At 41.1% G+C, this 17,180-nt stretch overlaps 1 protein-coding gene across 2 annotated transcripts in view; it reads left to right on the top strand.

The window, feature by feature from the left end:
- tsg101b (tumor susceptibility 101b) overlaps positions 1 to 6,050 on the top strand; it is a 7,411-nt gene extending 1,361 nt beyond the window's left edge. For both annotated transcript variants that reach the window (XM_072671159.1, XM_072671160.1), the window contains exons 3-10: positions 948 to 1,013; positions 1,215 to 1,378; positions 1,481 to 1,607; positions 2,443 to 2,503; positions 2,602 to 2,699; positions 2,957 to 3,159; positions 3,496 to 3,735; positions 4,671 to 6,050. In XM_072671159.1, the coding sequence (XP_072527260.1) occupies positions 948 to 1,013; positions 1,215 to 1,378; positions 1,481 to 1,607; positions 2,443 to 2,503; positions 2,602 to 2,699; positions 2,957 to 3,159; positions 3,496 to 3,735; positions 4,671 to 4,760 (1,049 nt within the window). In that variant the 3' untranslated portion in view covers positions 4,761 to 6,050. The remainder of the gene's footprint in view (positions 1 to 947; positions 1,014 to 1,214; positions 1,379 to 1,480; positions 1,608 to 2,442; positions 2,504 to 2,601; positions 2,700 to 2,956; positions 3,160 to 3,495; positions 3,736 to 4,670) is intronic.
- The last annotated feature ends 11,130 nt before the right edge of the window (positions 6,051 to 17,180 follow it).

Here is a 17,180-nt window from a genome sequence, read left to right as displayed (position 1 = left end):
ACATATTAGTGCTACTAAAATTGTTTGTATAAAAGGTAAAGGTGCACGTATTTGTCATGTGTCCTCCGCATTTAACCCATCTGTTGTAGTGAACACACACACACACTAGTGAACTAGGGGCAGTGAGTACACACACACACCCAGAGCGGTGGGCAGCCAACTCTAGCGCCCGGGGAGCAGAGAGTGTAAAGGGCCTTGCTCAAGGGCCCAACAGTGGCAGCTTGCCGAGCCCGGGAATCAAACCCACAACCCTGTTATCGATAGCCCGGCGCTCTAATCGCTGAGCCACCACATATGTTTGTAGATCATTTTTAGGATTTCTAGGATTTCAGTTCTGAATGGTAATAATGGTTTAAAATGAGTACAATTGGCTTCTCAATTCTTACATAATGAGATTTTATGTTACATGTGAGAAATACACTTGTAATTCAGTTTGAACTGAGTTGTAATTTGTCGAAAAATACATTACCATAATGTCTTGATTAGATAAAGAGGCTGAAAATGTACCTCTTCTCGTCATTTTCACTTTATTTAAGTATTCAGATTTATTAATGTGCAGTATTTGATTGGGAAATGAGTTTAGGAGTTCTAGGGTTTGTGTGTATGAACGGGTTATTGCTTGAAATGTAAGGACAGTAGGTTTTTTTTTTTGTTATTGATTAAAGCTTTGGTGAATTGTGTTTAGATTGTCAGTTTTTGTGTGTTAGTGTGATAAAACTGTAAAAAATTGATTTATACTAGTAAAATTTTTCTTCTATTTAAAAAAAAAAAAAAATGGGAACGGACATTGACTTCCTGTATGTAAAACCTTTTATTTTAAGTATTTTAAGTAAAATGTTATATATATATATATATATGATGTTTACCTGTTAAATTCTGTATTTTACCAGTACTTCTAATATTTCTACTTGTGTTAAAAGCTAAAACATCTTTCCGTTCTCTTTTAGTGTTCAACGATGGCTCCACCAGAGAGTTGATGAGTCTTGCAGGGACTGTGCCTGTAAGCTACAGAGGTATGGAAACAGCCCTCTTAGGAATTCATTACGACATTAACTTACAGACCGTGGCCTTCGTTGCTCCATCACAATACAGCACTGTCGCACACATCATGCCGCCTGTCCTAAACAATGATCGCCTCGCGTTGTGTTGATTAAGTCTAGGTCGTAGAGATTCTACTGTTATAGCCTTCAGCTGCTTCTTCTTTTTCTTTTTAGGAAACGTGTACAACATTCCCATATGCCTCTGGCTGCTCGACTCCTATCCGTACAATCCTCCCATCTGCTTCGTCAAGCCCACCAGCACCATGATGATCAAAACAGGGAAGCATGTTGACGCTAATGGAAAGATCTACCTGCCGTACCTGCATGAATGGAAGCATGTAAGTGAGAGGAGAATAATCGTTAATTAGCCAATCATTGTTCATTGTAGTCCTAAAATAAATGTCTAATTTTGCTTAATAATTTGTTTATTTGTTGTTTAGCCTCAGTCAGATTTGTTCGGGCTAATCCAGGTGATGATTGTGGTGTTTGGAGAAGAGCCCCCAGTCTTTTCACGGCCCACCACACAAACACCTTACCAAGCTTTTCAACCTGCTGGTCCACCTACCCGTAAGTGGAAACAATGGCTGCTGATTTGAATTAGTGGCCTTTCTGTAGGCAGTCAGCTGGATACAGAAATAGCTGTAAATAAAGGAGTTGTTTTCACTGAAATGAGAGATCTGCAGAGCCATGCCTCCTTTTGAGAGGCTAATCGAGAAGGCAGAATATTGATTTATCAGTTTAAATCATGATCTGGATAAAACATAATACGAAATATCACTAAATGGACAGAAGTATTGGCACACCTACACATTACACCTACTGGAGTTGGACCCCTTTGCTCTAAGCACTAACAGCTGCAGGTCTGGAGCTCTGCAGTAATCGAGTCAGTTGGAGACTTTTCGGCACTCTGCTCTCAGCTCAGCACTCGGCCCTGACCACGCTCTGTAACTTTACTATATTACTATATTATTTACTATATTTTACTCTGACAGACACTCTGTGACTGAGCTGCTCCCTGTGGTTCCCCCTAAACGCTTCCACTGTTCAATAATAATACCACTCACAGCTGATGGAGGAAGATCTAGGAGGGAGGAAATTTCACCAGCTGACTTGTTGTTGTTGGTGCAGCGGTGTCTCCTATAACATACAGAACCACGCTGGAGTTCAGTGATCTTCTTAGAACCTCCTATTCTTTCACTAATGTGTGTGAGAAAGGCAGACTGCAGGGGTAGGGGCTTGAATTTATACACCTGTGACAATGGCGTTGATTGAAATGAGTTGTGTCCCAATACTTTTGTCCATATAGTGTATCACCACTGTCTGAACAAAGCCTCCAGTCTGAAACTGACTGAAAATACTGACTTAATCAGCTAGAACTGTATCTGTGTGTTCTTGTTTCTAGCCTCTTATATGGGAAATCCACCAGCTAGTCCATTTGTCCAGAGCCATTCTGCTAACCCAGGGTAAGAGGTTTTAAGGGTCCTTCAGGACGTCTTCATTGTTGTCCTTATACAACAGTTTGAATCTGTGGTCTCCAACGTTTGTCCTGTTTTTGTGTTAGAGGTTATCAGGGTTATCCGTACCCTGCAGGAAGTTCTGGATATCCAGCCACGTCAGGGTCAGCACACTACACACCTGTGACTCCTGCCACTACAGGGGGTAAGTCAGTATACATGTATGGTAGCCAAAATGATGATTAATTACTTCATGATGTGCTAACATGGGTGTATTTGGGGTATTTTCAACACTTCTAGAACCTAAATAACTGCAGGTATCCTATTAAAACCCAGATTTACACCAGTTTTAAAGATCTTGTAAACAAAAATAACCTGTGTATAGTAACTACATTGACTGCACAGTATTAACTAGATCATATGGATAAAATGTATTTTTTAATACTATACTTTCAAACCCAGGTCCTACTCGTGATGGCACCATCGGTGAGGACACGATCCGTGCATCCCTGGTGTCCGCGGTGAGTGATAAGCTACGCTGGAGGATGAAGGAAGAGATGGACCGAGCTCAGGCTGAGCTAGATGCTCTTAAGAGGACCGAGGAGGACCTGAAAAAGGGACACCAAAAGCTAGAGGAGATGGTGACCAAGCTGGATCAAGAGATAGTATGGCTTTTTCTGTCTTTCAATAGCAAGCAGTATCAGTACATTGCTGTTCTCCTCCGTGGTAACTTTAACAAAAAAGAATGTTCAGAATTTGTAATGCAAGTTAATGTGAAAAGATTTTATTCCGATTAATTTTTGATCGGTTGTATTGGTCCACTTTTAAAGTGTACAGTAAAAGGCCACTGGCCTTTTTGAATAATGTAAAGATAAGGTTTTGTCCTGACAGCAACAATATACTGGTTATGACGGCTCTTGTCGTGTGCCATGCTTGTTAGAGGTATGATACAGTATTAGGAATTGTGTTTAAGATTCTTGCTTTTGGTTTTTATTACTCAGACAGATGTGGACAAAAACATTGAGCTTCTAAAGCTGAAGGACGAAGAGCTAACTGCTGCTCTGGGCAAAATGGAGAACCAGACGGAGAACAACGATATCGATGACTTGATTGTGCCTACAGCACCACTCTACCGACAGATCCTGAACCTCTATGCTGAGGAAAACGCCATAGAAGACACCATTTTCTACCTGGGGGAGGCTCTGCGCAGAGGAGTTATAGACTTGGATGTGTTCCTCAAGGTCAGTTCCACTGTTGTCGTGCCTCCATCTCTCCTGCCTTTCTGTCGTTTACCATGGCTTTTTATTAGGGCTGTACATCTCTGACCTCACTGTGACAAGATATATATATTGTATATATATATATATATATATATATATATATATATATTACACACACACTATCTGCAAAGCCCTGATATATGCTTTTTATATAACACACACACAAACATATATAAAAGCATATATGATGTTTTTTGCAGATTTCTAGCTCCCCAGCTAGATCTACCCCTATTACCCACAGTTAAGGCCAATACATGCTTCTTCTCAGATATGTATTACTATAGAAACTATTTAAAACACTGACATATCTGTTAATTCAGCTAGTAGACGCCTTCACTGGCCAGCATCACACTGAGTGATGTAGGGAAAGGGAGGGCCATTCTACCCCACCAGACAGATCAGAAGACTGTTGTAATATTTGCTCAATTTTCTGTTATTTTGGAATGAGCACATTCTTGATTGGATATTCCCATTAAAGCAACTTTGTCTAGCAAATTTACCTTAAAATAGCGGCTTCAGGATCATTTTAATGCTCCACTGACTGTAACAAGGACAATTGCGTCTCTGTCATTGCTACTTCAAGCCGGAACGCTGCTACTGCACTATGGAGCTTAGGTGGAGCTTCACGAGAGCGACCTCTCACCAGAACTGTGTAGAGCTGCGCAACCTAGAGTCATATTAGCGTATAATCCTGTAGTATTACTCTACCGCCTCAGTCCATTGGCTTCTTTACCTTCAGATGCCCCTGCTGGATCTCTAAACCTGTCAACAGATGCATGGGTACTGCTGTCCATGAGGGGGCGCTCAAAATGTGATTTGATTTACACTGCCCAACTGTAAAGCATAATACTCCTGACATATCAAATGAATGAGGTGTGTGTGTGTATATTTTGCAGCATGTGAGGCTTCTGTCACGCAAACAGTTCCAGTTACGAGCTCTGATGCAGAAAGCCAGAAAAACTGCAGGCCTCAGCGACCTCTACTGATCAACCCAAGGCTCGGCACTCCTCCTGACTTTTCTGCCCCTGCAGCCTCCACATTACCCATGCCTGCCAAAGGGTACTGTGGGTTTCCACCTAAAACGAGGGCCAGGCTTCAATGGTCAAATGTCTGTTTACGGCTTAATGGGTGTCGTGGGTGTCTGTATGGTACTTCGTACAGTAAATCAGTCACATTCTGTACATTAACTTTTAACTATCTTTGCAACTAAAGGAAAGTTGAAAAGTTTATATCTTCACATTCTAGACCGCCAGACATTTACACTTGCAATTACATTCAAATTGCATACTTTCCACTTAGAACCGAGGGGTGAGAACCCTTCAGGTATCGTTAACACTTGAAGATTGAATTTCTCTTTAGCATTAATATGAATATAAATATGAAGTGACCTTTTTAAGGTGATTTGGACAATCTGTCACTTGGGAACAGCACTTTTTCCCGTCAAATGGATGAATACAAATGATGGCAACTGCTTCCGTTTCTAAGAGAAGGATTTAAACATAGTCTTTAAAACTTACTTAGTTACTTTTGTACTTTTGTCTGTAATAGACCTAATGTTCAGGGATCTTTCCAGACTGGAGGTATTTTAAAACAGACACTATTGCATGGATGCATGTTTAGGACTGCCTTTCAATCAAAGCACTTTGGTTTCTTACACATGAGTTAGGTTAGTACACACTAACTTCTTATACACGTTAATAGACTGGCTGTGAACGAGTCAGGAAATCAGTGCATCCTGGCTATGCAACTCAAACTCAAAAATACACTCAATCATATAAATGGAAGGATTTTATATATATAACAAGCTGTCATATTTATATATAACCGCTTGGCCCGCTAATTACAAATAGTTGCACTTTTGAGACATTTTCTGTAATAGCTTGGACAGGGAACTGAACAAGTACAGTTAGTACATATATTCCAGTGTTTACTACACATAGCTAAAATAGTGATGTCATGGGTTGCATGTAATATAATTCCTTGTGCCTTTTTTATTTTTTAAAGTTTCAGTTTAATGCTACAAGCACTAGGGAATGTAACTGTACCAATGGGAACAATAACGGTGTTGTGGTATTTACTTTATGTATTGCTTTACTTTATATTCTCTGTAAAATAATGTTTTTTTCATAGTATTTGTTTGTTTCTCTTTAGATAAAAACTTGAATATAACACAAAGAGCATTCTTACTCTACTCTCGTGAAGGGAATAACCAAAATTATTTTTTGTTATAATGTGTAGAAGAATAAATGAATAAATAAAATATCAGGCATCTATGATTCTCATGATTGTTGTGGTTTGTATTATGGCTGGGCAATATAATGATATTTTATCATATTGTGATAATCGTGGTCACAATATGCTTTACTAAGCATATGGAGGATACTGTTGGTGCTTAATAAACATAAATCAGCTGCAGGTTTTATTACTAACAGTGTAATTAGACTGGTTTAATTAGATGAGGAGCAGTATATGTTGAATATAAACCACTGTATTTTGTACAGGAGAGTCTCTGAATAGTAGTTTTTAAGAATCTGTTGCTACCAGTGTTTTTAGTTTGTAATTACCTGTATATTGAAAATATATCTTTATATGGTATTTTTACCATATCGCCCAGCTCTAGTTTATATATCAATGTTACACACCTTTATAGTAATTATAGTAATTTTAGTTATAGCAATAGTTTGATCGTTGCCTACTATATTAATAATAATAATAATAATAATAATAATAATAATAATGCACACCCTACACCCCCACTATGCAAGCAGAGAGTGTTGCAAGATATCAGATGTCTTCTAAAACACCTTAAACATGTGTTTATAACTTTTTAGAAATACACACAGTCACACACTAACTAATACTGGGGTACATTAACTGGGGTAAGCGGGGATGTCCAATTATTGAATGTCACTGGGCTCCCGAGTGGTGCTACTGGTCTGTTGTCTCTGTCATTGGGAGATTATGAGTTTGATGCCATGGCCATCCAGGTCCCAAAGAGCTTAAGTGGCCTAGCTTTCGCCGGGGTACTACATCCCCACCCCTCAAAGCAGCCGTTAGACTTCATCACTTCCTGTTAATAGAAAACGAGTTAGTATGTTAGTATTAGTGTACTAACCTTCCAAACCCGCACTAATAAGATTAGCACATAGTATGTAGTTGGGACACAGCTGTTGACTATAAGCTACAACTGGAAAGTCAATGTTTAACTAGGTGAATCAGTTCACTGCTGCGCCACCCTGTGGCAGAGCAGTGTTATAGCTTTAGTGATGCTACAGACTGGATTCTAGCTACATTGTAAGAAGATAAAGTAAAACACCAATAATGATCATAATAATTAGTAATGTAATTAAATAATTAGTATTAGTATTTTAGCTGGAGAAATATGATGCTATAATATGCTCTTAGAGCTTAATTTCATGAGTACCCCTGAATTTAGTCCTATGTTTGAGGCTTTTAGGAGTCCTGGACCTCCCAGGACCCCTGTACTTTGCACCTTGGGCATGTAGTTATAGAATAAATTGTCTTCTGAATTTCGTACCATTTTGAGAGTAAAGCAGGCGACAGTTAAACACTAATAATCATTTTCCTGAATTAGTATTTCAGCATCATTAATGGAGAAATATGATGCTAAAATATGCTCTTACAGCTTATTTTCAGGAACATCCCAGAATTTGGGCCTATAGTTTGAGGCTTTTAGGGATCCTAAGACATTAATAAGAGGTCCTGGACATCCCAGGACCCCTGTACTTTGCACCTTGGGCACCTAGTTATAGAATAAAGTGTCCTCTGAATTTCCAAAAGAATGGTGTAGAATGATCCCCACACATCACACAGGCAGACTGTAGCTTTCAGGGCTGTGACCCCGTGCCTCCATTATCTAATGCTTCTGTTTTAGATGGGAATCCCCTGCGGAGCTGTACCAGGAGCCTTATCGTCGACCTGCGTGGCCCAGAGACCCAAAGCCTTGACATTGACTCTGTGTCTTTCCGCGATGCAGGATCAGACGCTGAGGGCGGGGGGCTAAGATTGGGGGCTTTTCTCTGCTTTGAAGGGATTTCTGCTTAGGGCACATTCAATCACGATACGGGGAAGTTCACAAGTTCAGCAAGTCTTCGACGTGTGCTGAATATGATGGAGCTGTGAAGCCCCCCGCCCTGTAGGTCTTTACCCGAGAGCTGGAGCTGTGCGATTAAACTGCTGTGATTGTGATCTGCCTTGAAGTAAATTGAAACCTCATAGGTGAATCAATAATGTGACATTTCAGATCGGCCTTCATTGTTCTGAATCCTTTTGACCAAAACATTCACAGAAACACTGTGATTGGTTGCAGCACAGAGAAAACCAGAAAACTGTGATTGGTTAAGGGGCTCATTTGCATATTGCAGACTTCTATATCAGGATTGCAAAGGTCAACATCACCATAACAGCTGTTTATAAGCTGGAGAAAACAGTTTATAACATAATCAGCAAGACACACACATCACCATTCCATACACATATGAGAGAATTATGGAAGCCCATTCCTGCCACCTTACAGATCACAGTATTTTGAGATACTATTATTTCATTATTGAGATATTATCTCAGTATTTTAAGATACTATTTCATTATTTTGAGATGCTTTCTCATCATTTTGAGATACTACTTCAACATTTTGAGATATTTTCTCATTATTCTGAGATAATGTCTTGATTTGAGATGATTTCTTATTATTTTTAGATGCTAGATCATTATTTTAAGATATTATATCATTATTGAGATATTATCTCAGTATTATGAGATACTAAGTCCTTATTTTACAATGCTATCTCATTAAGATTCTATCGCAGTATTTTGAGATACCAAGTCAGTATTTTGAGATATTACTTCAATATTTGAGATATTTTCTCATTATTCTGAGATGTCCTGATATGAGATGATTTCTCAATATTTTTAGATGCTTAATCATTATTTTAAGATATTATCTCATTATTGAGATATTATCTCAGTATTTTAAGATACTAATTCATTATTTTGAGATGCTTTCTCATTATTTTGAGATACTAATTCAAAATTATGAGATATTCTCTGTATTCTGAGATAATTTCTTGATTTGAGATGATTTCTTATTATTTTTAGATGCTACATCATTATTTTGAGATATTATCTCATTATTGAGATATCTCAGTATTTTAAGATACTAAGTCATTATTTTAAAATGCTATCATTGAGATACTATCTCAGTATTTTGAGACACTAAGTCAGTATTTTGAGATTCATTCTTGACATGAGATGATTTCTTATTATTTTCAGTATTTTGAGATACTAAGTCATTATTTTAAGACACAATTTCATTGTTTTAAGATACTTTCTCATTTTAATTTGGAAAATGTCTGCAGTCCTGTGGTCCTCATTACAGTATGCTTTTACAATTTACTATTTTTTTTGTTGTTGTTGTTGTTTTTTTTGAGGGAATGGGCTTCCATGGAGAATTCATAATATGCTCAATATTATTTACCTCCTATGAACCTTTGACCTTACATCTGCCATCTACCAGACCTTCTCCTCAGATCCCCCACACACATACACACCCGCCACCCCCACCAACCCACCCCCCACCCTCATGTGGACTCTTCCCGCTCGACCATCCAAAATTTCATTTCACAGATGACAGGCTTCAGCCGCTAATCCAGCAGCTGTGAAGGAGGAGAGGACCGGCCAACTGTTTCAACTCTAATCAGCTTTTATTGCACACAGGAGAAAAAGAAAGCCCCCCGCAACTTTAACCAGGCCTGTGCTTTGGAGGGTGGGGGTCTGCTCACTGTAATTCACTCAGAGCTGTTAGGCAGGACTGTGTCAGTAGGGCTGTTGCTGCTAATGGGTCTGTCACTGCTGCTGCCTTAACCCCACAACCTTCAGCGTCCCCAGCAGTAGCCCGTGTCATGCCACTCAACCTGCTCCCCTGCCCTTTTTAACCTATGAATACACTGCCCATCGAAATACACTGCCGCCCTGTAAAATTAGCAATGCTGTATTGTCACGGTTACACGTAAAATAATAAAAGCAAGTTAATAATATTTAATGTATACATACTTATTCATACTATGTGTTTTAGGTAAACACAATATCAGGGAGGGTCTTAAGGCTAGCTGAGTGGGAGGGAATGACGAAGCATGGTATAAACATGCTGTCTGCTAAGGTTCCTTCATCTTGTCAATTTGTGAAGGCAGTGTAGATGTATCCTCCGCTGCCTAGCATATCCCATGGTCCTCTGGGTTATCATCGGTTTGTCTTGAGAGAAAAAGCAACATGGCAGAAAACTGTACCAATGCAGCCATCTAGTTATTGACAATTATTTTCTCCTAATATTTTATTCCTGCTGAGAAACTGTCAGTGAAATTACTGAATTGTGGATTTTTATGGCTAATGATATATTTTTGACAGTAGTTGTCCATACCCTGACAATGTCATGAAGTATCGCTGCCTTCGAAGTCCGTCTCAAACATGACGGTTGTAGGTACCTTCACCACAATGCCAATGAGTCAGCATCAGCAGCAAGGCATAAATGCAGCTGCCCTCTGTTTCGGACACAGCTCATGATATTAGGCCCAGCCCACTAGTGCAAATCTGAAGATTAGAGGCATTGTTACACTTAAATATATGGACATTTGATCTTCATGTTAACAAAATTGAGAGATGACACATGTAACCCCCCACATTTATCACTACTTTAAAAGTGTAATATCAGAATCATACGCAGGTCTGTCTTATTTAAACCTCAGACATTTAGTCTGGTTTGCTCTTGATTGTTGACTTGATTGAGTGGTGAAGATTACCATGATCACCAGATCCGAAGAACTCTCCGAGGCCTGAAGAAAGAAGGCTGTAGATGCAGAGGAGTCTGGAAAAGTGTTTAAAAAGATCTCAGAACAGTTAGAAATCAGCCGCTCCACTGTCTGCTAAACCATTTGCAAGTGAAGCAACTGCCAGCATGGCCAGATCAGGCCGTCCTAGCAAGTTCAGCCCAAGAGCAAAGACCATAAGATGAGTAAAGAAGCCTTTAGCAATCCTAAAATGTCATCATGGGACCTACAGGTGGCTCTTGTTGCCACAGTTGATGTTAAAGTACTGCATCTACCTTAGAAAGAGACCAAGCAAGTTTGATATTAATGGGAAGTGTGAATGTAAGGAAAGTGTCCCAATACATTTGTCCATGTCATTGCTTCAGTTATATTACCGCCATCTCTTAATATTGGTAAAATAAAGATCAAATGTGCAAATGTTTCAATGCACTATATTGACAAAAGTATTGGGACGCCTGCTCATTCCTCTAAAATCATGAGTACAAAACAAGAGTTTATCCTGCTTTTGTTGGGGTCACTGTCTCTTCCATGCATAGAAGACTTTGTACTAGATTTTGGAGGAGCATTGTTGTGAGGATTTGACAGCATTCAGCGACAAGAGCATTAATGAGGTCGGGATGTTGGATGATCACCACCCCACCTCATTCCCTGGATGGAGAATGTTTAATGACTGGTATAATGATCACATCCTCACATTGATGAGACACTGTTACTGTTGTTGGTTGCCACAGTCCAGGTAACTGCCCCACTTTCCTTTTTTCCCAGAACAGCAGATTGCAGTTTTCTCTCCCAGCTATCACCAGAGCACTGATGTTTGATTGAGGGTGTTTGATATACTGCAGTGTAGTGTAAAATGTCAGGCCTTTAAATGCGAGCCAGAAAGCTCATAAAAACAACACAAGGACTTTATGGGGCTTAATGTGCTACCACGGCCTTGTCGATTTTTACTGCCCCCTGGGTGTCAGGCAGAGAAGCCCAGCATTTATTGGCCGTCAGGTCACTGTCATTGCCTCCTCACTCTCAGCCGGAGTGACGGCCGTATCCCGTGGCGACAGGACAGGACGAGGCTGCGAGACTGACGGCCCGTCAGCTGAGGGCTCCGCCACGTGACTGCTTCTAGGCCTTCTTCTCCATGACAGCTTATTGACCTCAATCTAAGAAAGCTGTCTGGGGCCAAACACCCAGGGCACGCGGATTTGAGTGAAGTGACCAATTTAGATCCCTGGCGGATCCACGAGCCTTTGCTCTGCCACCAGGACCATTTCATGTGAGGGTTCAACTCGACTGCCACCATATATCATCTGCAACGAGTGCCTCAGGATCTGAGGTAAGTTGCAGGAAGTCAGGTCAGCCAAGTCAGAGGATGTGGCGCTGCTGACAGGTTTCATCATGGCAGGTGGATGGGGAACACTGTTCTGTATTGGCAGGGGAAATCTCAATCCTCCTTGGGTCAGTATCTCTTACAGCCCTGTCACAATCAACCGACCCATGCTGTCCAGGCTCCACCCACAAATGTATCCTTCGTAGCAGCTGTTGATAAGTAACTGTAGCACACCCCTCAATTAAAACTGCATCACTATTATACATTAGTGCATTAGATTAAAGAGCTTTAAATGGCAGATGTCTAGAGGTTATAAGGGTCACCACTCCTGATCTGAGGTCATCTTCAACTTCTGAACAACAGAAAACCATAGAGAAGAGTGAGAAAAATAAAGGTGGTCAGAACTTACAATAATCCAAGCTATATCCTAGGAGCCAAGATCTACCAACACTCCTGGGAGTCTACCCTGGATCTGCCCAAGCACACCACTACTGGGCTCAAGTCCCTTATAAACCAGCAGGTCACATTTTACCCCAAGTACATCCCCTACTTAATCAACACCTATTCCACTAGCAGCCAGCAGAGGACACACACAGGGTCGTAACCACAGGTACTAAAAATAATCATATACATATATATACATTAAATATATATTACATTTATTCACATTAAGACAGTTAATCCGGTTTCAAACCAGAGATGTCTCGTCAGTTCTGGTCAGCTCTACCGAAGACTCCATATCCCAGCCAATGACCAGCTTCTACCTGTCTTTAAAAGCGTACAACTTAAACACCCTTTCTACTGCTTTCAGCACAGCTCTCATCAGCACAGCTCTCATCACCCCATCTTTCTGCCTCCAGGTTGCCAAGGGGGCAGGATCTGCCAGGATCTAGAAGTTACAAGACCTAGGCTGATGATGGGGCCTGCACCAAAGATTTTACTTACAATTAAACTTACACCTATCAAACTGTCAAGTCTTTTTGAGATTGTAGTTTTTTACTTGCACGCTCGCCTCTGGACTCTTTCTGATTGAACTGCGTTTGAAAAAGGTTGCCTGTCCTATGATGTTCACTTGGTGCACAGCATTGTGCAGTGTAAGCTCACCTGTAGTAAAATGAATATTTTAACATCCTCAAAATTCAGAGCATCCACCAGCATTTGGGAGAATCAGATACTATCAGATATTTGGTTACCAAGGGTGAGTGAACATGGTAGGTGAACTGGCCATAATAAATTGTGATGGACTGGCACCCTTTCTAGGGTGGTTCCAGGTGGGCTCCAGACCCACCACAATTCTGACCAAGAAGAAATGGATAAGAACAGGAATGAATGAATAGAATCATCTACAAAAGGGTTTCCACCAATTCTTTGAACAGGTGAAACACCAAGGCAGCAATTTGGCATGCTAAATCTCTCCTTAGGTGTGTGTGGTTCCTGGTGGTGGACTGGTGCTCTTTTTAAACCCAGCTTTAACCCTGAGTTCCCTGTATGGGCATGATTTCAACTAATGAATGACCACACATCTTTAGTCAAAAAATAAGAAAGATAAAAGCAAAATAAGAAACAAAATGCTTGAATCAGGCAAAATTATCTGCCAATATAGTGAGAAAATGTAGTTAACATTACAAAAATGACTTAAATGATAAATAATTTAAGACTGTAATTATTTTAATAAGACATGTTTCATAATGATGTATTCAACATGAGGAACAGTAAAAACAACCACATCCAGTATTTTACAATCTCTTCAGACATGATTTGTCCAGAGATATGAAAACTCTATTTCAGGGTTCAAAAAGGTGCTCATGAGTGCCCCTATGACTCTAGGGTGAGGCCTGCATCAGTGTGGACTTACTATTGGCCTCATACCCAAACTACTTCACCACAGAGGCCAGAACTAGTCACAACAATGTGTTTACAGTGACCTTACCAATATGGCGGACCAGAGAGTTCATATTCAACTGCGGGTTTGAAAACATTTCTAAACGGATGAACAGTCTGCTAAAAAAGATGATAACATTACATGTCTAAGAGGTATGTCCACTCACTGACCACTTTATAAGGTCAATTTATGATACCATAAAGCTAGATATCATAGAATGCTGTTTTTCCACTGGGCGATGCAGTATGGCGCAGACCTCCTGCTAAGCTGTGATCCCTCATTTTGTCATTTAATAAGGTTAATAGAACCAACTGTAGTTCATGTGTGGCCATAGATGAATCGTCAACTGCCCTCTAACTCATTTACCATTGGTCATTTCCTGACCACACGAGCACAGTTGACCATTATGGGCACATCAGTGACACTGACATGCTAATGCGTTCAGCGCTGACTTGGTGTGTCATTCAGAATGAGCTTCCACATTCTCAGGGCATTCTCTTGATCTTCCTCCAGACAGACGACAAACAACCAATTAAAGGTGACATCACAAACACAAACAAATGAAAGGAAGAGACTGATGAGCAGCATCCTCAAATCAACATCAAATAAGTGCTGTCTGTGGTGGTGGGTGGGAGGCCTATGTTAGACCTAGGCTTGGGGGCAATACTTGGAGCCTGTAGCCCTGAAGGAGTCGTGCGCTGTGCGGTGGCGGGGGGGTTGGGGGGTAATTATGGAGCCCGGTTAATGTAATTGCACTGATTTGGAGGGACTAGAACTGCAACACAGCATTCTGCATTAGCCACTGTGCAATTATTCCAGCAGCACAGGCCTAATTATCTCTGCCAGCACTCGAGTCTTCTCTTGATAGCTAGCACCTCGTGCCTATATACTAATTATTTACCTCATAAGAATGCATATTTAATTACAATTAAGGAGAAATGTAGGCTGTATATTCAGTTTTCCCCTGACCCACTCAGTGTGGTGGTGTGGAGGTATTTCATTTTTACAATCAACATCATCTTTATGAGCTCCACCCACCTTACAGGTCCACTATGTAGGTGTACAATTACAGACTGTAGCTGCACAATTTGTCAGCCCCATAAATCACTGCTCAGTTTCTGACCACAAGATCAATGCTGACCAAATATGATTTGGGGGGTTGACTGCCTGCCTTGTATGAGGTGGCTGGTATATGGGGTTTTTACATGCATTCCTGACACTGCTTGGTTGCGAATAGGTCCACCACCCACAAATATCCAACCGAGCGCCGCTCTGTGGTTAGAAACTGACCACTGATGAAGGACTAGAACATGGCTTATACAAACTAAGCGTCAACAGATGGGCTACAGCTTCTAACTGTACAACAGCAAGGTGCACTCAAATTGAATAGGGTTCGAGATAGTACTGTAAAAGGCCAGCAGATAGTGCAAGTTCTATCACTGCACAGCTCCTGGGCCTGGGGTGGTGGGTTTGATCCTAGCTCCAGTCTCTCACTGTGAGGAGTTTGGTTTGTTCTCCCTGTGTCTGTGTGTGGGTGGGTTACATCCAGAGACTCTGGTTCTCTTCTAGCCCCCAAAAAACATAATAGGTGAACTGGGTAAATTGTGATTTACTGGTGTCCTGTCCAGGGGGCATTCCTGTCCTACGCTCAGTGGTTCCAGGTGGGCTCCAGACCCACTACAACCCTGACCAAGAAGAAGTGGATAAGAATAGGGACTGAATAGAGTCATCTATAAAATGTTGCCCACCAATTCTTAGAAGAGGTGGGACACCTAGGCAGCAATTTGGCCATGTTACAATTTTTCCATAGGTGTGCATGGTTCCTGCCTTCCACCTAGTCATTCCAGGTGAGCTCCAGACCCACTACAACACTATAAGAAGAGGAGTTAATACATAGAAAAGACCCGGCATTTAAGTTGTTGTGGTTCTGTATAGAATCATTGCCTTTCCTAAAGAACCCTCAAAGAACCCATTTGTTAAGAGTTGTTTGTCTGGGTTTCTAATAAAGTGGCCAATTGCTGTATTTGAAGAGCTAAGCTGTTTTGCCTCAAAATTTGAGTAAGTATAACATCATTAAATACAGGACCTCAGTCTCCTTATCTGCTGGGTGTTTGACTAATCTGAACCCTTGAATCATGAATGAGGCCCTGTTATTATTTCATTATAAGACGTTAAGCTGAGGTTGTGTTTGTCTACCCAGAGCTGAATAAACACAGCAGCGGTGGATAGAGCCCTTATTCTGCAGTTAAACAACAGCTAGACAGCATTTCCTTCCACCTGCCAGTTCTTTAGAGGGAAATGTGACCTATAGGGGGCATTGCAGCTGAGGTAGAGGCTCGAATGCAGCACAGCCCAGCTGGAGGGGGAGGGAATCAGAAAGAGAGAGATGGGATTAGAGGCTGAGAGCATACACTCTTTATGATGGGTTTATAGCTGTCTGGTCTTTTGACAGGTGCTCTTTCACCAGGGTTTTAGAGAACCCAATAGCATGCAGCACACAGTATTCACCCTGTGACCTCATCGGCTTATCATATATAATGGCAATCTTTGATTTCATGTAAGAAGCTACACCTATGGTGAGATGCGTGTCACTCTGAGAACAGAATGTCATCACAGTGATAAATAGACGCCTGGAGTCATGCATTTGAACGTATATAGATCCTGCATGTGATTTGTCCAGCGTGACCTTTCAGACACACACTAAATAAACATGAAGCTTGTTGTAGCTCTTTCTAAATTAGTAAGGTTACGTTCACATTGCCACACTATGGCAATACCCTTGCTCGACAAGCTGCCGCTGTTGGGCCCTTGAGCAAGGCAATTCACCCTCCCTGCTCCCTGGGCGCCACAGCAATGGCTGCCCACCGCTCCGGGCATGTGTGCTCAATGTCCACTCTGTCCAATGGTCAAAAGCCGATCTGCACCAAGAGCCCTTCGAGCTTCAAGTACGGCTCGGCTTGACCCGCCATCCCTCAAAACCCACAGGAGACAAGCGTCCAGGCTTTTTTCTGTCTTGGCACCAAAGTGATGGAACGAGCTTCCTCTGGGTGTCCAAACGGCCGAGTCGCTCACTGTCTTCAAACCCAGACTGAAGACCCTCCTCTTCCGAGAGTACTTGGATGAATAGCAGAGTGGTAACTTTATTGACTTGTGTTTAGTAGAGTCTAAACTCAGAGAGGGATCTTTAAATTATTAGTCTATTCAAACTAGCTGAGGTTTTTCTTGGGTAAATAGCAAAGCACTTTTGTAAGTTGCTCTGCATAAGAGCGTCTGCTAAATGCTGTAAATGTAAATGTACTAGAGTGTATGTGTGTGTGTTCACTGCACGGATGGGTCAAAGGTGGAGGCCAAATTCCATCTG

This window comes from Salminus brasiliensis, chromosome 25, assembly GCF_030463535.1.
Source record: "Salminus brasiliensis chromosome 25, fSalBra1.hap2, whole genome shotgun sequence".
In the NCBI taxonomy this organism is placed as follows: domain Eukaryota; kingdom Metazoa; phylum Chordata; class Actinopteri; order Characiformes; family Bryconidae; genus Salminus; species Salminus brasiliensis.
Note: the sequence above shows the minus strand (reverse complement) of the source record. Positions and strands in the feature narration are given on the sequence as shown.